Consider the following 25,950-nt stretch of genomic DNA (forward strand, 5'->3'; position numbering starts at 1 on the left):
CCCTTCCCCATTTCTTTGTTTAGTTTTAACACCAACTCTCCAGATTCTGAGCTGCTTTGTAAATCTTTTTATGTGTGTCTTTAGTTTTCTCAGTGCATCACTGGACTGCTGGCTTTGGCAGTGCTCTTCAAACACAACTGGCACAGATAGTATTTGCAGCAATTTTTTAATTTGCATGGAAAGCAGACGAGTTGGAATGCTCATCTGAAAGGATATGAATGCTTTTTTGGGGGTTGTTTTTTTATGACGTTTTATGCACTGAAATGAACTTTACTAGTACTATGGGCCTGGTTGATTATTGTTTTGAACACTGTATGACCCAGATGTGGCTACTCACCATTTATAATTATGTATCGTAGGGCTGTCACAATAGCAGAATCTTGAACTTTGATATAATTCTATTAAAAATCCAACTGTTTTAATACCTGTTTTATATTTAACCACAGAAATAACAACAGAAGTCCTTGGCACCTGATTTTAATCATTTATTGTTTTTAGTAATAAAAAATTATTAGCAGCAAATTCCTTTAAATATATTGTTAGTAGGGCCACACAACAAATCACAGTTTCATCATTGGGCAACATGGGGTTCTCTGTTACTCAAAAGTCTGAATTTATCACAGTAAATAAATAAATCAATTTATACAAACAACTTAATCTTTCTCACTCATCATACATACTTCTACTCTTTCTCACACCATTTTATTGCAGACAGAGAAACTCATGCCAGCATTAGCTACCCTCAGAGCAAATTTTGCTCTGCATAGTGGATGGATGGGCCAGATTTGATGTCTTTCCTCAGGCAAATCCATCTGGCAAAGCTCCAATCTGAAACGACTGTGCCAGGTCTGACCAATCAGACCTGATCAATCACAAGGCAGCAACTAGAGGTGGGGTTTAGTTGTACTGGAAGCCAGAGCAATGGCTGCTGCCTGTGTAGTGATTAACTTTGATGTAGCTGTAATATAGTGGTAGTTTCATCAGAACTGGGCCATGTTTTTGTAGACATAGTCGGATCAAAAATGTTTTTCCAGTGTTGAAGTTCGTCACAAGCAGCGAAAACTCCACAGGTTCACTTTTTTTTTTTTTTTTTTTTCAAAATAATATTATATTAAAAGTCGTGTTAAGAGAAGGGAAATATTCACTTCTTCATTCAGGTCTCATTCATACTCATAATTAGGGCTGAAACAATTCCTCGAACTATCCGGGTAATTTGATTAAAAAAATTCCTTGAGGCAAATTATCTGCCTCAAGGCTTCGCTTAAATCAGTCCTGTATCCATATACGCCCATGCTGTAGCCTGGACATCACACTGTGTGTTGCGCAGCGTGCTGTGTTTCGCATGGACAGCTATTTGTGTGGCACGATGCCCTTGTTTTCGCTGTCACTATAGTGTAACATGCATGATACGAGGGAAGAGAAGTTGATGCTGTGATGTTTACAGGCACTCGTCCTGTGTTTTTATGCAGCCACTGGCCGCGGCTTCATGGCAGATACGGCACTACGCCTGCACCAGTGAACCTACGCAGATCTCTGAGTTTATGCGCTGCCTGCGTGACTTGCAGCGCTCAGTTTGTGTCAGCAGACTTCAGGGAATTTCATAAACTTCTCTGATTGACCCGTCAGTTTTACAGAACACCATCAGGCTTCACGATTCAAGTCCTGTTTTGGTGCTTCCCCCTTCTCTCTCTCTCCCTCTCTCTCTCTCTCTCTCTCTTTTCCACGTGCACGCATTATACATTGAATTATAAATTATCTAAAAGTCAGCGCACTGACGTCTTGATTGCAGCATATTTTTCAAAATGTTTAGCATCCCAAATGATTTGATCAGACTTATATAATAAATTGACACCAATTAAATAGAAACGCACTATTGCCACAGACAGTGACAGAGACTAAGTAGGTTAAAGTTCATCATCATACAGTCAGGATTCAACAGGTCATAGAAGCAGCATTATCCCTTTAAATGTGTTCTCCATGTCAGTGGATGGTCTTAAAAGGTCGTATTTTTATTTTATGGTGGATGAACTCAAAAAAAAATGTGCAAAAATTGAAAGTGAACACCCTTTTGAAAAATCGACCATATTCCTGTAATCTAAAGGTTCACCATTTAGACATCATCAGACCTCTGTGTGAATGATCGAGTTTATTCTTGCTATAATGTGAAATATTACATTCATGCATAAAATAGAGGATTTTAAAATGATTAAGTGTCCCTTCACTTTAATGACAACTTGGAGAATAGAAATAAACTACAATGAAAGAAATAAAGTGTTGTCACCAAACAATTCCTCAGGAGAGGATCCCTTAAAACCCAAATATGGCATAATCTAATGTCATTATTTAACTTCCTTTCCTTGTAACTTTAAGAAATGTAAGCTGTCATCAGAACTTCATTGCACTTTGGAAAATCTATTTTCTTTACAGAACCTGTTAATACCAATTTTTAATGGCGAAGTAGTTCATTTAAGGGACCTAGCTTCTTTTCTCATTTGTCTAGTTCTACTTCTCTTGAAAAAGCAAAAGTGACTGATTAATAAAAGCAATCTTTCTTATTAGAGTACTCGATTAATCGTCAGAAGAATCGATAGAATACTCAACTACAAAAAGTCAATTACTGCAGCCATACTCACAGTTGTAAAAGTTAGATTCCACTGCAGTTATGGCATAGCTATAGCCATGCTATAGCTGTTAGTCTGTTCTCACTTAATGTCTTTATCACAGTATTCAGGGAAAAAATTGAGCATCTCATTTTTGTTCTCATAAAGTGCTGGCCTAAGATAGAGATAGGTTAAATAATTAGATTATGTTTAACACTTTTAATGTCAATTGCCAATATTTAAGTTGAAGAAACTAACCACCTTTATCTGGAATATCTTTCTTAGCTTTTCATGTTGTAATGTAAATCATGGGATTAAAAATTCAGTGGTGTTTTTTCCAATGTTGTTTAGCCCTAATAAGTAACTTCCAAAATAATACCAGTATAATTGTTCAATTTAACCAGTGTGCAGAAGTTAACCTACAGCTCTGGGTAAATGTCTTCTTTACCTGTCCACCTGTCTTGAGTTTTTTGTGCAGTTTTCTTCAGAGGTCTGTAACTTTTTTAGAGCTATTGATCTTTGAAATGATAGACTGAAACATTTATACTCTCAGTAAATATGGAGAAATGTATAATTAATTACTTTGTTGGATAGTTTAAGTGGAAATGCAGGAAATTCAAGTCAAGTTGTGGTATTTGCAGCATTGTTTGTTTTAGGGTGCTCCATATCCGCTCCTGTATGTTCACAGCCATGTTAAAGAACAAACAAGAGTAATTGGTTGCAACACTTCACAAAGCTGAACCTTGTTTCCTGTGTTAACGCTGTGTGCTTGTTCTTTTAAAACTCCTTATGAAAGATGGTTTGGTTTCAAATTTAAACAAATCACTCAAATATATTCTTAAGTTGTTTAACAGTGGGGGAGACTCTTACTAAACCATGACTAATGACTATTTTTCTTATTGGGTCCTTTGAAAACAAGGTGTTAAATCTCTGCAGATTCAAGTCGTTAGATAAAACAAATGTTGGTCTTAAACCTCATTTTGTGGCCACATGTGGAGCCAGCGGTTGAGGCACACTTCACACTTTAACCAAGAAGTTCAGAGTGTTTGCTTTTGCCTGATAGTGCGTACACATCTGGAGGAGGATGACACACACATGAGCACACATAAATTTTTCTGCAGGATAGTCTGCTCCACAAAATCCCTCTCCTCAACAGCATCTTTTCAGGCTTTCAATTTTTGTACCGTGATTGTTCCTACACTTCTTTCTGTTCCTGAAGAATTGCTCTGCATCATTTTCTGTTCCTTTCAAACATCTACCTGTATTGAATTTAGTTTTTGAAAACAGTTTAGAAAATGTCTATACCGTATCATTTGTTTGCTTTGACACAAACATTCAATATCCACATCCTTCAAAATTCATGATTTTTTTTTCTTACTGAACTAAAGAATCTCTTAACTTCAGTCATTTACTTTCTTCAAGCCTTAAACAAACAACAAACTTTTAATGGTTGTAATTCTTGGGAAGAATACCAAAACAGTATTTGTGTTCACTGTAGAATGTTCAAACCACGGAAAATAATCACTGACATTCAGAAATACACTTAAACCTTAAATGTATGTTTGTAGTATCTACATGGACAGATATATAAAAGATTAGGTAAAATGAAGGCGATCGTTTTTGTAGAGTGACTCTGGAAATCATGAAGTATGCAAGAAACATTTTGTACAAACCAACTCCTGGACTTGAAGTGAACTGAAGACATTTTTGAGATCAAAGGTCCTTGCGCCCCCTATGACCTTATTCCATATTGTGCCATACTATGGCTTGACCCACCTTTATGCTTTCACTGTCTGACAGTAGTAAACCTTGTGGGGGCATCTAGATTTCCATCTCTTTCAATCCTACAATTGTAGAAGGAATCCAGCTATCCTATATTTAGATAGGATAGCTAGAGGGAGACAGAAACTATCGGGGCAGAGAGTGTTTGGGAAGACATGCACCAAGCAGTGCCAAGACCAGTGAGTTGTGTACTATGACCTCTGTATATGGGCGCCTGCTCTACCCTCTGAGCTACAGTGGCACCCGTAGAAGCATTTCTATCTTATGAAGAGTACAACATAAAAACATTCACATGAGTTCAAATGCCTTGACATCAAAATATATTGAAACATCAGAAGTAGTTACTTCAAGTACTTCAAAGGCAGGATGGCCTTTATAGGAATCGTGCCTCTTAGATTACTGCATTATAATTGGTGATGCAGTCATGTATACTCTACTCTAATATTACATCCACTGTACAAGTGTTAAGTACGGTGTGCATTGATCAAATAATAGCTTCTCACTACATTTTGGTAAGATACATGTCTATTTTTAATCTTCTTACAGAGCTGCATAGAATTTCAGTGTTCATTTAAAGCAGTGGTCCTCAACTGGCCTTGTGCCAGGGCTCACCTCCACCTCTTTAATGACAACTGTCGACCCAAATATCTACAAGTTTTTGACCTCTCAAAATCAAATTAAAAAATGATGCAGTTTGGACCTTTTCATTTTTACTTTGCTCCCTGTGATATCGTAACATTTGTTTTTTTCATGAGTTCTAGAAAAATTAACTCCTAGCTTTGTTATCTAGAGTTAACAACTAAAATTGCTGTTAAAATGTTTAATTTGTTTTGATTCATTAATCACAGGGGGAAAATGTGATTAAAAAAGTGTGCTGATTTACCACACTCTGATGCCATCTCACAGCTGGCTAGAGTAGCTTTGTAACATTGACCGGAACATATGTAAACATTTTCTGCGCTCTTGATTTATATTTATAGAGAGATTTTTAAAAAAAATTAAATTCAGTTTCACACATAAACACCACCCTGGATTGACTAGTTAGTGGACAATCTGTCCTTTCTCTGTTTCTAAAGCTAATAAATAGTTTCAATCCAATTTAGAAACAGCATGATTGTTTTGTTAATGTTATTCTTAGATCTACTATTAATGCAGTCTTTCTCAAATTATCAACATATTATTTATTTAGATTTATTTAACAAGGTAAGCCTCATTAAGATTAAGAATACATTTACAAGAGTGTCCTGGTCAAGACAGGCAGCAGCACAATTAACAGAGTTACAGACATGAAACCCAAAAAACACAACAAAACACAGATCAGTCAATCCTGAGTCACAGATCAGAAAGTCATCAGTCAAAACATCTACAACCTGATGCATCCACCTCCAATGCCTTCAATTAACTTCAAAAACAATTTAAAGAGACCTGCTCCCAAATACATACACTTTCCTGCAGGAGCAGCGTACCTGAAACTCCTTTTATCCATCTCAAGATGGACCTTGGGCACAGATAGCGAAAGTTAATCCTGTGACTGAGTCATAGAGCGAAGACTGGAGCTTACAGAACTTTTCACATGAATAAAATCACACAAGTATGATGGAAGCAGGTTTGATAAAGCCTTATAAAAAAGGATATGCCAATGATTTAGCCTGCGTGTGGTCAAAGAAGGCCAACCACCTTGATCATACAGAGTACAATGATGAGTTACGGACTTAAGGTTTATATAATCCTCAGTATCCCTTGGTACACCGTATCCAAAGATTTAAGGCATTGAGAAGATGCATGCATGACTAGAACATATCGTAATCAATCAGAGGCATAAAAGTGGCGGCAACAATTCTTTTCTTTGCAGAAAAAGAAAAACAAGACTTACTTCTGAAGTAAAAGCCCAGTCGCAGCTCTAAATTACTCAATATGAAGCTTAAAAGTCAGAGAATCTTCAATGAAGAAACCAAAGTGTTTTTAAGAATATACAGATTCAGGTACATCACCCTGAGATGTAGTGACAGAAGGAGGGTTCAGTGGCTTCTTCTTTGAGTTTGAGAACATCATGAGTTTGATTTTGTCAGGATTTAGAACCATTTTAAAGTCCTGTACAATATCAAAAGCTTCTTAAGTGACAGAGAGCGTGGTGCTGTGTAGGAGCAAAGCAATTAATTGTGATTAATCAATTACAAAGCCTATAATTAATTAGATTTGGTTTTAAACTGACTGACAGCACTAAAAATAAGTCAAGATCTTTAGAAAGCAACCCAGATTACACCATTATTATCGCTGAATTAAAAAAATAGATGTATGTCTGCTTGGGGCTTCCATATATGATACAATTTTTGCCACAATTCCTTTCCAGGATACAATCATGGCCCACTGCTAATAGCTCTGTCCTACTTTTAGGTCCCGACCCACCAGTTTGGAACCACTAATTTAAAAAGTATCTTTAAGTTTTACTTTTTGGCTGGAGTATTTTTAGTACATTAACCTGTTGAATTTCCATTTCTGGTTTTCAGGAATTGAATAATTTTAGGCAGCTTTCCTCCATTGCATCATTTGTCCCAAATTTTGAATATTTTAAGGAATGCGAGCAATCTCTTTGTGTGTAACTTATGTATGTATTATGTAATTTATGTGGAAACAGTAGAACAAATGCTTCTTTATGTTGTTAGTACTGTAAACCTCTGGACTGTGAGGATTTTATCCTTGTCTTGCTGTCTCAGTGTTTTATTTATCGCTTATATTTCCTAGCTTTTTATGCTGATATGGGCCTATGATGCCCAAATAACCTAAAGTAAACCAAAATGAATGTGTAAAAGTAGGTTGTTTAATTATGTTGAACAAGAGTGAAATATTGCTGTGTGGTCGAGGAGTACCATGCCACTCTGTAGACAGAATGAGACTGCCCCCTTGTGTCGACTTCTGGCCTAAATGTTAAGATGAAAAATGCCAGTCTCTACTCTCTCCTCCAGATGCTTTGACTTAATCAACAGTTAAAAAACACAGCTAATGATGTTGCTAAATTAGAAAGCATTAACTGGTAGTATGTTAAGTGTTTGGACTATAAAAGGCAGTGCAGGATATTTTTGGATCACTCTGGGTTGACTGTTAAAATAATGTATGAAAAGAATTCCTTTGTTCAACATTAAAACAAAAGCCAGCTGCTCAGAGTTAACCTCAAATGTATACTATTAATATTTGAGGCTCTTTGATGTACTCTCCTGTGGAAACCATTAATTCAAGCCCTTCCTTTCATCTTTTAGCGCACTAACCAGGCCAAATGTGTCCACACTTAAAGTTTAAGAGGAGCCCCAGCGCTCCAGTCTCTGGGTTTCCTTAGAAGCATCTGCAGAAAAAACCCCACACCCACACTATCAATTACACTCAAACTAGTGAGTCAGTTTTTAAATCCCATGAGTGGTTTGTGGTGTTACTGGGATGTACTACAATGACTTGATGTGACCACTGTTTTCACTGTAGAAGCGGTAATGAACGGGAAGATCACTGCGGGTAATCCAGGCATTGATTGTGGGAGGAAGAAGGAGAATCTGTGGCAGATGTTGCTGTTTTGTGGAGTCATTTTAAATAAACATCAATCGCATGATGCAATATGAAAAACAGCAGGGAGCTGGGCTCCGTTCTTGGCATCTTGTGATTCTTTAAAAAAAAAAAAAAAAGAGGGAAAACAGAGGAAGAGAGTTAAATTAGGGCATGAGCACCAGGCTGACACTCCACCACAAACTGTGACTGTGCTAATAATATTTTCAGGAATGTAACTAAGAATAGTAAACCATTTGAACTGCAGGGTATTATGTGACACCTCCAACTTCCACCTCATCCTTCGACTACCAGTGACCTACATGAGCAGAGCCTTAGGAAATAAAAATGTCTAAATTTGGCTTCTTTAAGTGGTGCACAAATGCGTCAGTCTAGCATTCGTATTAGCCATTATTGAATCTCTTGACAAACATCGTCCCATTGGCAAATGATGTGGCTTAAACTGATGTCAGAAACCACAACCAGTGTTTATTTTTTCTATCACATCATTATACTGCTGGCATCTAGCACACCTAAAGGCGGCAGCATCACGGCTATTAGCATAGTTGTGATTTTAAACACCGAATCTGCCCTGATTTTCACAACTGATGCATTTCTACCTAAATTACATCAAAAACATTTCAGCATACCAGGATCCCACAGTATCAGGAAAAAGAAGGTCTACTAATTGTCTGAACCATGAATGATTTTTTTTGCCCATGTGTGCTGTGAATTCTAACTAGTGTCTTTAAATCTATTAAGGCAGGGATGGGCAACTTTGGTAACCAAGAGGGCCGTATTGATTTTAGTCTCACTACCAGAGGGCCAAATATTTTTCAGCAGAATTTATCCTATTATACCAACATATTTTAAAAAGTCAATAGTTTTAGTTTTAGGTTGGTTAGTTTTTTAAATTCATAAACACACACACAAAAAAATCAATAGTAATGCTTAATGGAATGACCTGATCACAGAATTAAAGCCAAGTTAAGCTATATTTTTGATGTGAAAAAGCAAAAACAAAAGCACTAACAGTGTATAAAAGCCATTATCATTGACTGTTTTTTTTTTTTTTTTAAGTTCGAAACATGCGCTAACAAGGAACTATTGCAGAAATATTTCTATTGTTTATGTACGTAAATGTATAAATGTAAACATATGAAAGCCAGCTCGGAGTTTGTGGGCTTTCCAAGTGGGCTCTGCCATAAAGCCCAGCTCAGCGGAGGGCTGCAGTGATGTTTATCCCTCTGGAGCTTTGTCCCATCTCTTCACATCTCTGAAGCTCAGTCAGAGTGAACATCTGGTTCTTAGTCACTTTCCTACTAAGGCTTTTCTCTGCTGATTAGACAGTGTCATCTCTCTTCCCCATGATGCACAGAGTGAGATTAATGCTAAAAAGACATGTATGAGACATGTTTGAGTTTCTGAGTGCTATACTACCAGTATGAACACAGAGCTGAAAACAACAAACCAAGACAAAGGTATACAAAGGTAGATCTTTGTGCCTTATTTCATGTGACGACAGGAAACATCAACTTGACAGGAAATTAAAGAATTCACTGCACACATGAAGGCTAGATTGCGCCTTCTTTATTGGGTCTTCTTTTTCAAACAAACATTACATAACACCCATGGCTTCATGAGTTTGTCATACACTATTATACACTGCACAGGTGTTTAACAATGCTTTAGCTGTACTGAGTCCAACCCTATACCTGGTATGAGATTTTCATATGCAAAAAGAACATCAAAAGAAAGACGGGTCATTTTATTGGTTTTGTGCAGCCCTATCATTAACCTGCTGTGGTGATACATATCATATCATGAGTTGAGTGTATTGTTGCATCCCTCTCGCAGACAGTGCTAAAATTACTTTAACTATGGTGTGGGATAACATCCAGTGGACAAACCACCATAAAAATTTCCATAAAAGTCACCCCAGTCTGATTTTTGGGGTCTCTCAAGGGGGAAAGGTATTGACCGTCCTCCTGTGTGACCATTTCCATTGCATTCAGCCAAGCCCACAATGTGCAGTTTCTGTGCAGCTGTGTCACTCTCAGTTCCATCTGTATTTGCCGTATGGTGTTTGTGCATCCACTAGCTATAATAACATTCCATGTCTCAGCACTTTTTACTAGTATAAAGTGCCGTGAAAAAGTATTTTCCCCCATTCTGATTCCTGATTATTTTTCATATTTATAACATTTAAATGTTTCGGATCATCAAACCAATTTTAATATCTCACAAAGACAATCCAAGAAAAAATCCAAACCTATCTGGCCCTATGTGAAAAAGTAATTGCCCCTGAACCCAAAAACTGGTTGTGCCACCCTTGGCAGCAATAATTGAAATCAAGCATTTGCTATAACTGGTGATGAGTCTTGAGGGCATGAACTGATGGCTGGACGTTCTCCTTCAGGATTTTCTGGTAGACAGCAGAATTCATTGTTCCATCAATCACAGCAAGTGGTCCTGGTCCTGAAACAGCAAAGCAGCCCCAGACCATCACACTGCCACCACCATGTTTGACTGTTGGTATGATGTTCTTTTAATCAAATGCTGTGTTATTTTTACGCCAAATGTAACGGGCCGCACACCTTCCAGAAAGTTCAACTTTTGTCTCGTCAGGCCACGGAATATTTCTCCTAAAGTCTTGGGAATCATCAAGATGTTTCTTGGCAAATGTGAGTTGAGCCTTGGAACTCTCCCATGGATGCCATTTTTGCCCAGTGTCTTTCTCATGGTTGAGTCATGAACTCTGACCTTAACTGAAGCCAGTGAGGCCTGCAGTTCTTTGGATGTGGTTCTGGGTTCTTTTGTGACCTCCTGGATGAGTCATCGTTGCACTCTTGGAGTAATTTTGGTTGGCCGACCACTCCTGAGAAGGTTCACTACTGTTCCCAGTTTTCTCCACTTGTGGATAATGGCTCTGACCATGGTTCACTGGAGTTCCAAAGCCTTAGAAATGGCTTTGTAACCTTTTCCAGACTGAGGGATTTCAATAACTTTGTTTCTCATTTGTACTTGAATTCCTTTGGATCGTGGCATGATGCGTTTCTTTTTAAGATCTTGTTGCCTACTTCACTTTCTCTGTTCTATTTAAGGGATTTCTTGATTCAACAAATCTGGTGGTAATCAGGCCTGGGTGTGGCTAGTGAAGCTGAACTCAGCTTTCCAAGAGCTGTGGTTAAGCACAGTTAACTCATGATTGAACAAGGGGGGCAATTACTTTTTCACACAGGGCCAGATAGGTTTGGATTTGTTTTCCCCTTTAATAAATAATATCATCATTTAGAAGTACATTTTGTATTTACTTGGTTTGTCTTTTGGAGATATCAACATTGATTTGATGATCCAAAACATTTCAGTGTGATAAATATGCAAAAGTGATTGCTGTAAAGCTTTCAAATGTATTATATAACTGCTTTACTGGTTTGGTTCCCTCTCTCTGGCACACTTACTATTTTTGTTTTGTGGTTGCAAATAATTTGAACTTTCAAATGCAGATATTAACTTGAATTTGAGGCAGGTTTTACAACAGTATATTTTAAATCCGTGGGAAAATTTCTGCAGATTCATTTGCATGAGAATAGGAGGAGAATTCCCTCAGGGCTGGTACAGCATTCATCTCTGTAATTTACATTTTAGCTTGGATTGGTGAAACTATAGCGATCCTTCATGCTAAGATGCAGCTGTAAAATTGTTTAATATCTTCAACTTTCAAAGAACACATCTTGACATTACATTTAGGATAAACTAGATTATCACTGCAGTCATTAAACTATGAAGAAAATGGACAAATGTTGTAGTCATTCTTCAGGGTACAATAAAGAAGTATTTACCCTGTGACAAACATCTGTTTACTCTCCTATGTCAGTGCAACATCTACATGTATATATTGCCCTCACTGATCAAATGTCGTGCACATTTCTGTCCTTGTCCTTGTTTGTTGTGCTGCCTTTATATCACCATCAGCTTAAGTATCCCACAGTCACCTGTCTCAGGAGAACATTGTTTTTGTATGTAAACAGAACAATTTTCTGCAGGTTTAGTAACATCATTTTACCTTCTGCAGAGTTATTATTCATGTACTGCTATTTCGTGCATTTCTACCAGATATGAGCTGTTTGAAATCCAGAGCAGCCTGGTATAAAAGTGTGACATATTTATGGAAATAAGGCAAGAACCACAAATGTATTTCAGTCCAGAGCCTTTAGGGACAATGTCTCAGCTTTTCCCTGAAGCTTTGTAGCAGTGGATAAACAAAATTCAGTTTGCCCTCCTTTTTTTCAGCCTCTTTATATATTTATGTGTGCCCATTTTGTACGTGGAGATCCCATCCTACTTGGACATGTGCTTTATGCTTTTGCCAAGTTGATTCAGGGAGTATTTATGACTGCCTAAGCATATAGAAAATATATCACTCAAACACCCAATCTTTGTTTTTATAGCACCGATTCCAAACAAATGTAAACTCAAGACACCTCACAAAAAGAGCAGGCTTACACAATACTCTTTGTTATATTAAATAGAAAAACCCAGCATTAGTCCACAAGAGCTTGGCACTAAGTAACATGTAGTGTAGTGACAGTTGCAAGGGCAAACTTCCTTGTAACAAAAAGAAACCCCAAGCAGAACCAGTCATCTGCCAAAACGGTGTTGGGGGTGAGGGAGGAGAGAGATACAAAAAGAAAGAGACAGATGGACATCACAAGTAAAAACAACAACAAAAGATAGAATACATTCATGGCTATAGTAATCTCTTTCTGCATCCATCCCTTTCCTTTCCTGCATATCTCTCCTTTATATTTCTGCATTTCCATTTTGTATTTTTTGGGTCTCTTTTCTGCAACCTTCTCCTTTTTTCAGCATCTCCATTTTTTTTCTATTTCTGCATCTCCCTCTTCTCTCTTTCTGTATCCTTATTTTTACCTCCACCAAGGAGGTTATGTGATCGGGAGGGTTTGTTCGTTTCTTTGTTTGTTAGCACCATAACTCAAAAAGTTATGGATGGATTTTGATGAAATTTTCAGGAAATGGCATAAGGAAGAACAGATTAGATTTTGGGAGTGATCCGGATCACCGTCTGGTTTCAGGAATTTTTTTAAGGATTCTGTAGTATTTGGAGATAGGGCTAATGGTGGAGGTCTGCGCTCTCCGAGTGCTTTTCTAGTTTCTATTTCTACATCCCCCTTTTCTCTGCATCCCTTTTTTTCCAGCATTGCTCTCTTTTCTATTTCTGCATCTTCCTCTTATCTCTTTCAGCATCTTTTTTAATATCACTGCATCTACTTTTCCCCTCTTTCTGTATCCCCCTTTTCATTCTTTTAGCATTTCTCTTTTCTATTTCTGCTTCTCTCTTTTCTATTTCTGATTCTCCCTCTTTGTTTGCAACTCTCTTCTCTCTTTCTGTATAGTCCTGTGTCTCTTTCTGCATCTCCCTCTTCTCTCTTTCTGAGTTTCCTACTTCCCTCTTTTTGCACTTCCCTCTATCCCATTTCAACCCTAACACAGCTCCAGCAGATGGAGTGTGGTACACAGTGTGGTAGTGGACTGATCTTTCTAACAATGACATTAGCAAATACAATGGGAAGGACTGATTATGATAGTTATACCAGCTGAAATATAACCCTTCAAATTAATTTGGTATTTACAATTACAAATAATAAAAGTAAGGCTGATATTTTTATTTGCAGTTGGATACATGTGGGTCCACACCAGCAATCCAAAGGAAACTACGAGGAAACTACAAGACAAGGGAGCACCAAGGAAGGAATACAGTTAGTAACCTAAATGCTACATGAAGATTCACATTTAGTGGCATGCAGTTATGAGTGCATACAACAGGAGAGAGGAGGAGGTCAGTATTCCAGGTCTATAGCAGCATGACAAAGGGCTGGTCCAAGCTATAAATCCTATCAAAATAAAAGTTTTTAGCCTACTCGTTAAGGTAGACATGGTGTCGGCCTCCTGGATGATTCCAAAGTAGAGGGTCTGATAATTGAAAGCTCTGCCTCCTATACTACATTCAGACACTGCAGAGACCATGAGCAGGCCTGCATCCTTGGAGCACAATGTTCAAGAGGGGTAGTACAGCACTGTGAGCTCTGCAAGATATGATGGTATTCAGCCATTAAGAGCTTTCTAAGTCAGAATAAAGATTTTGTGTTAAATATTTTAAACATAGCTGGTGCATACCTTAGTATTGCAGTGCATATCTTGGGTTGGACAAATAGAAGTAGTCAAAAGTTGGCATTTATAAAGAAGTCAGTTAAGTAGAGGTCATGGTTTTATAGCCAGTAGAAAAATATCATCAATTTAAGACCTCTCAATAGGAGCAATTTTCTCTTTCTGAAATGCTAGTTTTCTGCTTGTTTTCTTCACCATCTTTTGATGCAATCAAAAAACTGTTCATTGTATTTCTTTTTTGGTTTTCAATCATTGCCTCGTATGTGTCATCTCTTCTTTTTACTTGTATTTCTATTTTTTTGGCTCACTGTGGTGGGATATTCTAAAATTATTAATCACAAAGAAAGAAAGAAAACCTAAAAAAGAGTCAGGGAAAAAAAAGGTTTATTTGTGAAGCACCATTCATAGAGCATTGGAAAAGAAAGATTCCACCACAGTGAAAATGACTTTATTGTGAGTGAACAATGCTTTTTGTCTGAAACCTCCTCAGGTTCAGCCGTTTCTCCAGTGTGCAGCAAATTATTTCTCTTCTCTAACTGTTCCTGCAACTGTCCAGCACCTGAGCATGTGGACTGGCTGTGTGTGTGGGTTTCATTGGAATTGTAACACTCAGTAATGAAAAGTTCTGTAACTACTGAGTGACTAAAGTCAGAACCCAAACACTGTGATAAGATTTACATGATTTATTTCTTTATCCACTTTAAAAGACTCATCTTTTTGTTGGCATATGGCCTGCTTATAAAAATCAGCCATTTTATCTTTTCAATTGATTTAGCCCTTTAGATGCCTGATGCCACATATTTTATTTATATAAGAAACACAAAAATGGCTTAATTTCCACGTATTTTCTACTAGATGAGATTTTTTTATCAATAGAAATATCAAACAACTGATGTTTGATTATTTTTACAGAGTCTGAGTTTTAAATAAAATAGCCACTTGTTATATTGAGGGACAAAAACTCACACATAAAAACTGCCTTTAAAGTCATACATACAAATATTTTTTGGACTTTAAAAGACTTCAGTCTTTTTTGCTTCTTGGCATTAAATCTCATACCCTAGAAAGTCTATTTATTTATTTTAAATGGTGCCACATTTGTAAGGAACATGCATTTGTGGGATGAGCAGCAGAGCTGAGTATGTGGGTTGTGCACATGAAGTTTGCCAAATCTTTTCTGTCGATGCAAAACAGTTTATTTTGCCGTTGCTATTGACTCGTTTTGAGCTTCTGGTACCAACATGTGCTGACAATCAGGTGTCTGACTGGCACCTGTTACGTTAAGCGATGAATCCAGATTCTGCCTACGGCAGTGAGGAGAAACCACGAAAACACTATGCTGATTGCTGCAGCGATAGAGTAACATCTTTTGGTGAAGGCAGCGTGGCTCTGTGGGGCAGCATCTCCCTCTCTGGAAAAACGAGGCTTGTCATCATTGGAGGCAATCTCAATGCAGAGATATCAAGATGAGATTCTGCAACCTGTGACAGTCCCATATCTTCACAACCTGGGACCGAACTCTGTCCTTCAAGATGACAACACTCACCCCCACAGAGCGGGGTTATCAGAGGTTACCATTGGAGTAAAGAGGATGGAATGGCCTGCCAGCAGTCCTGACCTCAACCCCACTGAACATTTGTGGGAACAGCTTGGACATGGTGTTTATACCAGAGACAAACACAACCACATTGGCTGACTTGCAACAAATACTGGTTGAAGAATGGGTTGCCTCCCACAGGAGTGTGTGACAAGGCAACCCACATACTCAGCTCTGCTGCTCACCCCACAAATGCAAGTTCCTCAAAAATGTGGCACCATTTAAAAGGAGAATAAACAGGCTTTCCAACACTGTAAGATTAATTGCCAAGGAACATTGTTGCAACAAAGAAATAATCTCCAAAACACAAATTTCCTTACTTTTTGTGCTAGGTTTAGATTGATTCTTTAGTTAAAACATGCTCAGTTAGTTTTTTTGCAACTGTCTGCAAGATCACGTCACTGTTGCGTCACCTGATACTTCTACTTTTTTTTTTTTTTGGTATGTAAAGTTGGCTAACAAAGATCAGTCAGGCGCCCTACTGCCACCATCTGGTGGGTGGATCGCATTACAATGACACGTCTGAAAAAATATTTTTCTACAAATGAGAAAACTTTGATTTTAAAAAACTAAAAAAAAAAAAAAAAAGAATAACTGATGTCTATTTAAATATTCTAAAGACATGCCCCATCCATAGTTTGCTGTCAGGTTTGATGCTAAATGCTCAGTCAACTGAAGAGAAAATCCACTGCTCTGATTCCCTGTAAGAAACGTGACTGTGGGCTTGTGGGAGCAGATCGGTGCTCTATTTTATCTGCCCCGATGATCTTGCAGCTCTTCTTGACAAAACCCCACACAGAGGGTCCATCACAGACAGGGCCCAGTGCCCACAGGCGCGCACAGAGCTCCCTTTCTTTAAGAAAAAGGCAAAGGGGAATTCCTTAAGTTGGATGCTGCAGTGATGAGAAGCCTTTTCATCCGGCTGTTTTTCAGAGCCTCCACTGGCTGCGTTAATTACAGGGCCCGGGGCTGCACTTTGAGCTCACTGCGCTCATGCAAGCTCTTGAGAAAAAGCCGCGCGTCTCATTCTCACGACACAGACGAAAAAAACCACGCACACATACACGCACAAATGCGAGCACACACAGCACGCACGCGCACACGTAAGCTCGCGCCCGCCTGAACCAGCGGAACCAGTCAGCCAGCTGCAGCTCGGGGACATTCCTGTCTTGTCTTCTGCAATTTTAGCTCGCAGGTTCACACCAGCAGGGACTGACACCGTTTGAGGACGTGAGCTGTGTGTTTGAAGGAGTTTTTTTTTCCCCCAGTAAGATTTGAGAGGATGTGGAGCGCCATTCCTCCAGCCAGACCTCATTGAAACTTTTCACGGTAGGCTCGAAACAGCGGAGAGGAAGCGCAGGACCCGCAGCCTGAGTGACAGTCACAGGAGACGATGGGAGACTTTTACTAGATACACTTCAGCACGGAAACACCATGGCTGTGGACGGTAGGATGCTTTTTTCCCTTTTATCATTTGATAAATCGTCGAACTGTTCACTGAAATAGCCGCCTGTCAATGGAAACTTAATTCTAGCATGGAGTATGAGGTCTGTTTGTTTTACCCAGCACTTGTGAGACCGGTTTCCCAGGTGTGTTAGCGGTTTTCTAACAACACGCCTGCTGTAGGTTGTCAAAATGCGATAGTTTGGTACTTTTCGATACCACTAGTTTCAAAATGACACATTTTTTGTTATTTTGAGGATTTATAGTATATAAAAAAGAGGCTTTTTGCAGAATACATCTCTGTCATGAGAAAGTTGAGCTCGAGGGATTGAATCCATCAAAAACCCACAAGTCAGCGCGTGCACGCTGTCTAATAGCCTATGCCGAAATAATCTTATTGCCTACGTATTTGTGCGATGTAGACAGTTTTAAGGCGTTTTCTTGCAATTTTTGCTAATTTTGAACAAGAAACCACCAATTATTGTGTGTCTAGGACTTCTTTTTTGTTGCAGTGGTATTGAAACGGATGTAGTTATTTGTGTATAAAATGTAAGCTATCATGAGAATTGTATTGCTAAGCATGCTGCCAAAACAGGAAACTGGCAGCTAAAATCACCATAAAAACCCTGAAATGTGACTAAAAATGCATGAAAATGAAGGAAGCCAGCTCGGTAGAGATAGCTACTTTAATGTCAGTGCTATTTGAACGCTCACAGGCACATAATGGCGATTTTAATAGACAAAAATTGCATCAAGGGTGCTTTTTTAAAGTGCAGTGACCTGGTGCTGAAATGGACAGCGCACCAGCAGAGACCAGTTTGACCAGTCTAATGGAGTGTCTGCTGTAGTGGTCAGTGGTTGCAAAGACTCTTTATCTGACAGCTGCTTCTTAAAGCTCTTAAATTTTAGCTGATTTCCATGCTGTTTTTTTCTGAATTTATTAGACTGTATTAAAATATCACCAGAGAGGCTCTAGTCAAAGCTTTACACTGCAGCAAAGTCTTCAGGCAAAATACCAAATCAAACATATCAGAAGCAGGCGAGACACTTCACAGCATGTTTAGTAAGATTTCTGCTCATGAAAGAGTTCTCCCATCCTGTGCTGGCAGTCCATAATGTGTTAGTTAATGAGGACTTTTTTTCTTTTATAAACAGGCAAAGCTGGAGGAAGAAAAAGCTCAAGTCTGACAAGTGGTCTTAATTATCTGCATTTAATCCGGTAAAGGGCCATATTTGTGTTTACAGCTGCAGCCTGAGGGAGTAGTTCCACTGTGAAGGAGGGTTCATGCATATAAAGTCTTCGAGTTACACCTCAAAGAAACTAAAAATCGCATCCAGAGTCTTATTCATAATATTCAGAAGCCGCTGGTTTCTCTTGATGATTGCAGGACTCGTCTCTGCTGCACTCTCAGCAGGGGAGACGTTGAATGACAGAAAAGGGAGGCACAAAGCGAGCAAACCAAAAGACACCCTTTTATCTCCTCAAACTCCTCGTCTCCCCTGACGCTCTCTCTCGTTCTGTCCTCTTTTCAAATTCTCTTAGTCAATTTAAGATATTGAAAACGATGTTTGCACGCACACAAATAAACACAGCTGCACACACATCTTCAAACACAGTAAGAGAAGTCGTCCAATCTGGCGCATGAATCAGTAATGACCTGTGGCTGTCTGCCAAGATATCTGTGCCAGAATCACTGTGTTTACTGTAGTTCCACACTTCCTTTAATTACTGGATGTTGGGCAGCCACCCTCTGTTCAGTTGGTTTGGATGTCTGCCTGCAGGTCGCCTCATTATGATGAGAAAGTGGATCGTCTCACAGCTTTGACATTTCCCTACAAGCTCCGCTCAGAGTAATAGTTGTACCTGAACTGTGACTAACTAGAATTATGGAGGAGCTTGCACAGGCTCGGATAACTTTAAATGCTTCCTCTATAACAAAAGAGCAGGCAGGAGCAGGTACGAGTCTGTACTACATAATGAGATCATCCTTGAATGACAGGGCGTCCAGGTGGGTTCAGCACTGTCTTTTGTTTTCAAGTCATGCAGAGTGAATGAATTTTTTGCTGAGCATGTTTCCTGCTGCTTCACATCATCAGTGCTTACATGCACATCCGGATGTCTAATCATCACACCTCCTGCTTTGATCTCTCCAGCGGCATCCAGTTTCAGTTTCTGCAGGCCAGCTGTGGAGTACAGGGCACTGCCCGAGGACTTCAAGCACCAGCTGAGTCGACGGACAGGGGGGAACCTAACCTGGCATGACGGGCGTGGGCAGAAAACAGCAGGAGGAAGGAGAGTGAAGCTGCTGCAGCAGCCAGGGACAGAAGCCCTGCAGGTACTGATCACCTACATGACCTCGACATGTCAAACTGCACACCTGAGACATGAACTGATTTTGTTTGACACCCCAAGGCTCTGTATGTTCTCCAAGGTCAGGTCGATATGGTTACCTCTGCACCATGTTCCTCAGAGTCAAACTTAAAAAGTTATGAAAGTATCCTTGGGGTTTGTTTTGATTTGCTGACTTGTTTTGTCAAACATTGTTGCTAATGTTGGTGCTGGTCATTGATCGTGTGCAGTATCACTGTGACTGTCCCAGGATACATTTGTTATTGGCCTATAACACTAGTTCAAGTGTCCTTATAAGTAGTCATCCTTGTGTAATGACTGAATATCCAAACAACAGTGATTAAACCACTGTGCTTTTGTAAAGATATTCGTAGTCATGCTGATATTTTGTACAACTGCACAACCTTGATTATGGTATTGCCTTAATAAAACTGTTCTAGGAGCAGCACAGAGTAGGGCTGGGCGAAACATTCAGCCCTAGCACAGAGTTAACTGTATTTAACACATGGTTGATAAATTCCACTACTGCAGAGCTCTCAACTGAATTGAACTATTTTTTTTTAATCTATTAGCAATGATGCAGTGTAACAGTTTCAGTACAGGACATGAAGTTAATGTGCTACTCACAGGGTTTGTAGCTATTGCTAGTTTCCAACTTTTATCCCTGGTTAGACTTTTGATTGTTATCTTTTTTTTTAAATGCAAAACATCCAATTAAAAAAAAAGATAACAATCAAAACAGCAGGATATGTGGAGACACACTGTTTAGCTTTGCTGTGGCTTGCTTGTTTTGAATTTAAGAGTCTTTTTTTTTTCAACAAAATAGCACTCTTCAAACAATTTCAGTGCCTATGAAAGTGCCTATGAGTATTCATACCATTGGATGTTTTACCCTTTTTATTGATTTAATTAGGCCATGATCAATGTGATTAGGCTTTTTTGAGAAAAAAAAAACTTTGACATCACAGTGAAAAAAGGTTTCAACAAAGTAATGTCAATGATACAAAATATGTGAGGAAAAATAAGTGACTGCATAAATATTCACCCCCTTTAAAATGACTGACTTAATTCAACCAGGTCCAGTACCAGCCAGTTGCTGCTCGTAGTCTCACGGTGAAATGGGGTTCTCCTGGGTGCAGTGAAAGTGTCTCAAGTGATTGTAGTATAAAGACACCTGGTTAATCAGTATTCATAGCTACCATTACACCATGAAGACAAAAGAACACTCCAAGCAACTCAGGAAAAAAGGTTACTATATGGATACAAAAAAATCCATGGCATTTAACATTCCCCAGAGTTCAGTTAAATCCATCATCAAGAACTTGAAAAAATATGGCACATGAGTGAATCTGGCTAGAACAGGCCATCCTCACAAACTGAGTTAAAGAAAAGGTAAATGTTGAAGAAAACCCTTTAAATCTTGACTACACATTTTCCTTGATTCATTGTTGCTGTCTAATAACAAAAAAAAAACATTAAAAACAAAAAAACTAAAAACAAAAAAAAAACAAAAAAAAAACTACATAAACAACGTATATTTTAGGTACTCTGCCTTAAACTCTACACGGCAGCACTTGCGTCCAATTGGACCTGAAGCACTTGATGGCACTTACTGATGTTGTTTCTTCTTGTCTAGATCATTGCTTGTGTTGTTCTTGCTCTCAAATGTACGTCGCTTTGGAGAAAAGCGTCTGCTAAATGACATTGTAACATTGTAACATTGTAACATTGTGACTACAGTTCGCAAAAAGGCATGTGGGAGACTACATTGTGAAGTGGAAGAAAGTTCTTTGGTCTGATGAGATCAAAACGGTGCTTTTTGGCCATCAGACAAGACGCTACATTTGTTGGACACCAAACACTGCACATCACCACAAGCACATCATCCCATTATGTGAAGTAGGGTGGTGGCAGCATCATGTTGTGGGAATGCCTTTGCAGCTGGCCCTGGAAGGCTCATAGAAGTTGAGGGTAACGTGAAGATTTATTTTCCAATAAGGCAATGACCCGAAGCATACAATCCCTGTGCAACCTGACAGAGCTTGAGCACTTTTGCAAAGGAGAATGGAGGATAATTGTAGTGTCCACTTGTGCAATCCTGATTACGACCTATCTATACAGATTCAGTGCTGGTATTGCAGCCTTAAAGTGCATCTACTAAATACTGACTGAAAAGGGGTCAATATTTATGCCATCACTTTTTTTTATGTTTGATGTTTAATTCAACTGGCATTACTGTGTAGAAATCTGTTTTCATTTTGACATCAAAGAGGTTTTTTTCTGCAAACTTTAACTTAAAAAGCCAAATTGTATTGACCATGTCTGATTTATGAAATTAGTGAAAGGGTTAAACATCCAAGGGGATGAATGCTTTTTAGAGGCACTGTAAATGCCTTTATTTTCACAGCATTGTCTCAAAAACACGCTTAAACATTTGTTTGTATCAAGCTGTCATTATCAGAAGGTTAAAGAAACAGATACTAATGAGCAGAAGGCTCCTTTGAAAGACACTTCACCAATTAGAACATGCCATTCAGAGTTTGACTTTTTTCTTTTTAATTTACTTGACTTCATGAATCTCATGCCACAGAGCACCTCAAACATACTCTCTATTAAGTCTTGAAGCTCTCTTTTCCACATTTATTTTTGAAATTGCACACCATGAGGCGTGCCTACTAACCAGTTAACTACCTTTTTTGTTCAGGTATTGCCTATAGTAGTGGTTTTCAAATGGTGTGGCAAGGCGCAAGGCAAGTCTAGGTGTGCCGTGGGAATTTGTACATCCATACATAAATACTATTCAACTGTACAACAACGTAAGTTATTGTAACATGTTTTAAAGAGGCTATTGTGTATGAAATTGGATATGGTGTGCCTTGAGTTTTTGGTGTGATTGTAGGCAAAAAAGGTTTAAAAACCTCTCTCTTATAATGTTAACCAGAAATGAGCTGAACAGAGCCTCCCTTATCCATTTGCAAGTGTGTAATGGGGCCACAACATAACGGGGTCAGGGGGAGCTTGGGTGACAGATTGTGCAGTTTAAGGCAGAGAATAACGGTTCATCAAAAGTAAGCGGCACAAAGCTTGAATGAGAACGGCAGCTTCCGTGCCGTTCATGCTTCTTTATGTGGAAGTCTTTCATGTTACATACAGTGTTTCCATGGCAACAGTAAACATTTCTTGTCTGTTGTGGCAGCCACCGTCACAAAAACCAGATAGTTACAGCTATAAAAATCAAGACTTTCTCTGGCTTTAAAAACAATAAGACATATTTGATGTAATGTCAGTAGTCAATTAATATTTATATGTACAACATGATGACAGTAAAATTTTTATCTGATGTAGAAGTTTTAGTTAAACATCTACTCATTGTATCGGAAGACATCAGTTAGTTTTTAATTATTTGTCTTTCATTTAGCTTCACAACCATCTGGTTCCTCAAAATGGACTTTGCCTGTGCAGCTGCAACTGTGCTTTTGCCAAACAAACAGCATTTTCCATCAATCGTTCTACTCTGTGTGGGTCACACATAATAATCCAGTTTAATTCAATTCTCTTTTGTTTGTCTTTTTTCTTGCAAATTTAATAATTTTGGTGGTAATAGTTTTTCAGCCTAGAAAAACAGACTTTTGCCACAGTTTCAATTATGTAACAGTGATTAATTTTCACAGCACCAGTGGCAGAGTGACACATGCCATTAAGAAAATCTTGATGCTGTTTTGTGCTGTATCTGCGCTTTTATAATTGCTTTTTTAATCAAATTACTTGGTCAGAGCTAACTGTTGTGTAATATAAATTGTGACTCTCATCAGCTTTTAAATGTACAAAGTATTGAGTTACAGGGCTACCAGCTACCAGCTAGTTATTTTAACAACCATGTCATGAACCAACAACACAGCTGGACACATTGAAGAGAGACAGTGGCTTATAATGGCTACAGCCCAAGTCTTTATGCTGAGGAACAAACTTAACACTAACTCTCCTGGTTCTATGGGAACATCAAAAAAAAAAAAAAAAAAACTTTTTCTACTAGCTTTGACTTTTTGATGCCTATACAAACTTTACAACACAACAAAGGTCTCAGATCTTTAATGGTACATGACACATAGGGTGTGGGCTTGTTGAAAAAGGGAAAGAGCTATTAGTATCAATGTTTCTTGCAGACTCAGAGCTTTTAAGTGCTGCAATGAATGGGCTTCCAAGATTCTTTGAAAAAATCACCAAACACAAGGTGTCATCTTTTTTGACATTGGAAAACCCTGAAAGTAGCTTCAGTTTCTTTAAAAAGATATTGTTAAATTATAATGCCTCTCATATAAAGGGTTCTGTGTGACTTTAAATAATGGAAACTCGTTGTACAAGCTATCCCTCCTTGATTTGGTAAAAATATTTGTTAAAACCATTATTATTATGGATGCTCCCATTAGGTGTTGTGCAGGAAATCACCGGTCACGTGTAAGTGAGATTGACCAGTCACTGATACGACAGTGGTTATATTTTGTTTTGATACGACAGCAGCCTTAATGGTTGGGCAGTTTGTTCAGCTTTTTAGTGTACTGAGACCCCCATACAAGTGAAAGAGTAGCCTGAGAAGCGGGGTTCAAAGTCACCCATATTCAGTCAGTCACATGCTTTTACTTACCTAACTAGAGCAGGACAGAAACCCTCCAAAGAGCAATGCAGGTATCTCGTAGTAAGGACAACTGACAATTTGATCATTCAATCTTTCACTAAAGACTGACAAGAATCATTTATTCTGAACATTGCAATTTGTCTAATGAAAGTTGAAAGTTGATTCATCAGTTGCATTATGCAACTGATTAAATTATTTAATATTGCTATGATAACAAATTTAACCTCTAAACAACTGCCTTTATTCAAGTATCATACAAAAACCCCAAATTTATTTTCTTGAAGTAAGATTTGAACAAATCACATGACTTATTTTTGCCCAATAGTCATTTTACCAACCATGTCTTAACCACATTAGAATTACCATAATGCCAGCAAACATGCAGTCAGCTAACTTGAGTTTGCTAACAGGCTTTCATCTGCTAGTTAAAAGGATTTCAATGCAGATTTCAACATTTGATATTTCTTAACTAAAAGGACTCAAAACAAAAATTGGGGGATTTTTACACAGCTACTTCAAACGAAGGACTGAGCAGAAGCTTTACCAGGTGATTGGATCGATGATTCCCAGCATTGTTACATGTTTTTAATGAATATCAGCAGATCATGACTGGCTGCAGATCTATTTAAATATCCCTTATGATTTATATTGGCAACATCAAATTGAGCAGGAGCTCCTCATAGCCCTTAATACTCCTATAAAGCTGAAGTGATTTAACCTTGCAAAGCAGATGGATACGCCCATTTCCTTGTTTCTCACTGGTGAATCCATCTTGCAGAGCTCCCATCTGAACCGTTTGGGCCCGTTTAGAAAGTGACAGGACCAATCAGCGACGAGGGGCAGTACTTTCAGGCGTGGCGGAGTGGTGACATAACCAAGTAGCACTAACAGGCCGGTGCAATTATGGCGGAAGAGCTTAGCATGGATGATGCTAAAGCGTTAAGTTTTATCAGAACTTGCCAACATTTCTTTGTTAAAAGAAGAACAAAGAAAAGCAGTGAGTTGTTTTCCTTTCAAAAACGACAAAGGTCGTGCACTGACATGTCGCCATGGTTTGTGTTATTCCTCGGTAGCTGTGCATGCACACCTCAGTTGCAGCTACGTCATGTGTTTTGTTGCTCTGATTGACCTGTAAAGATATGAATGACAGAACATTCATCCAATCACACTCCGAGTTTTTTTCAAATCCTCTGCCCTTTGTCAAACACTTATTTTTGAAGGTTTTCCAGATGGATGTGTGAAGCACATCCATCTGGCATGTCAGGTTAGAAGTGATTGTTTTTTTCTCATAGAAGAAGTGATTGTTTTTTTCTCATAGACTGTAGAAAGTATTGGAAGAGGCTTTTGACCTAGTAGCTACCATGTTTACTAGTCGTAGATTAGATCAAACTAAGATGTGGTCAATCAAGTCACAGACAAAGAGGAGGAGCTGGAGCGGGCCTTAAGCTTCCTGACAAACAGCTACACTGTGTTGTTGTAGACATGTCAACCATGCACTTAATTATGCAACTAGTATCATTTTTAAAACCAAAATAGACAAGTCCCCTCTCACACTACACAGTGCCCACAAATACACAGACTTTTCAGACCACATTCATTTTTGAACCCGGTTGTAAAAATATTTTTTTCAGCTATAGAAACAGGCATTTTAACAAGAGATGTGTATGTCACTCCCTGTGCCCCTGCAGCCAACCTCAGAAGGACAATGGAGGAACTGCAGATTTATGCACTTCTGCATTGGCTTTATTTTTTAACAATGGAGACCAGCGCTTGATTTTTCTGGCCTCTTCAGCTCATGTGTGCTTCATGTGTTAAAAAAACCCCACTG

At 38.6% G+C, this 25,950-nt stretch overlaps 1 protein-coding gene across 3 annotated transcripts in view; it reads left to right on the forward strand.

Moving 5' to 3' along the window:
* The window catches only part of samd10a (sterile alpha motif domain containing 10a), a 94,471-nt gene that overhangs the window by 54,209 nt on the left and 14,312 nt on the right, over positions 1-25,950 (forward strand). Inside the window, exons 2-4 of one of the 3 annotated variants that reach the window (XM_041800388.1) lie at positions 13,607-13,690; positions 17,030-17,143; positions 19,294-19,475. In XM_041800388.1, the coding sequence (XP_041656322.1) occupies positions 17,131-17,143; positions 19,294-19,475 (195 nt within the window). In that variant the 5' untranslated portion in view covers positions 13,607-13,690; positions 17,030-17,130. Of the gene's footprint in view, positions 1-13,606; positions 13,691-16,739; positions 17,144-19,293; positions 19,476-25,950 lie in introns of those variants that run through there. The other 2 variants (XM_041800386.1, XM_041800387.1) reach the window with 2 other exon arrangements.

This window comes from Cheilinus undulatus, linkage group 11 (assembly GCF_018320785.1).
Source record: "Cheilinus undulatus linkage group 11, ASM1832078v1, whole genome shotgun sequence".
In the NCBI taxonomy this organism is placed as follows: domain Eukaryota; kingdom Metazoa; phylum Chordata; class Actinopteri; order Labriformes; family Labridae; genus Cheilinus; species Cheilinus undulatus.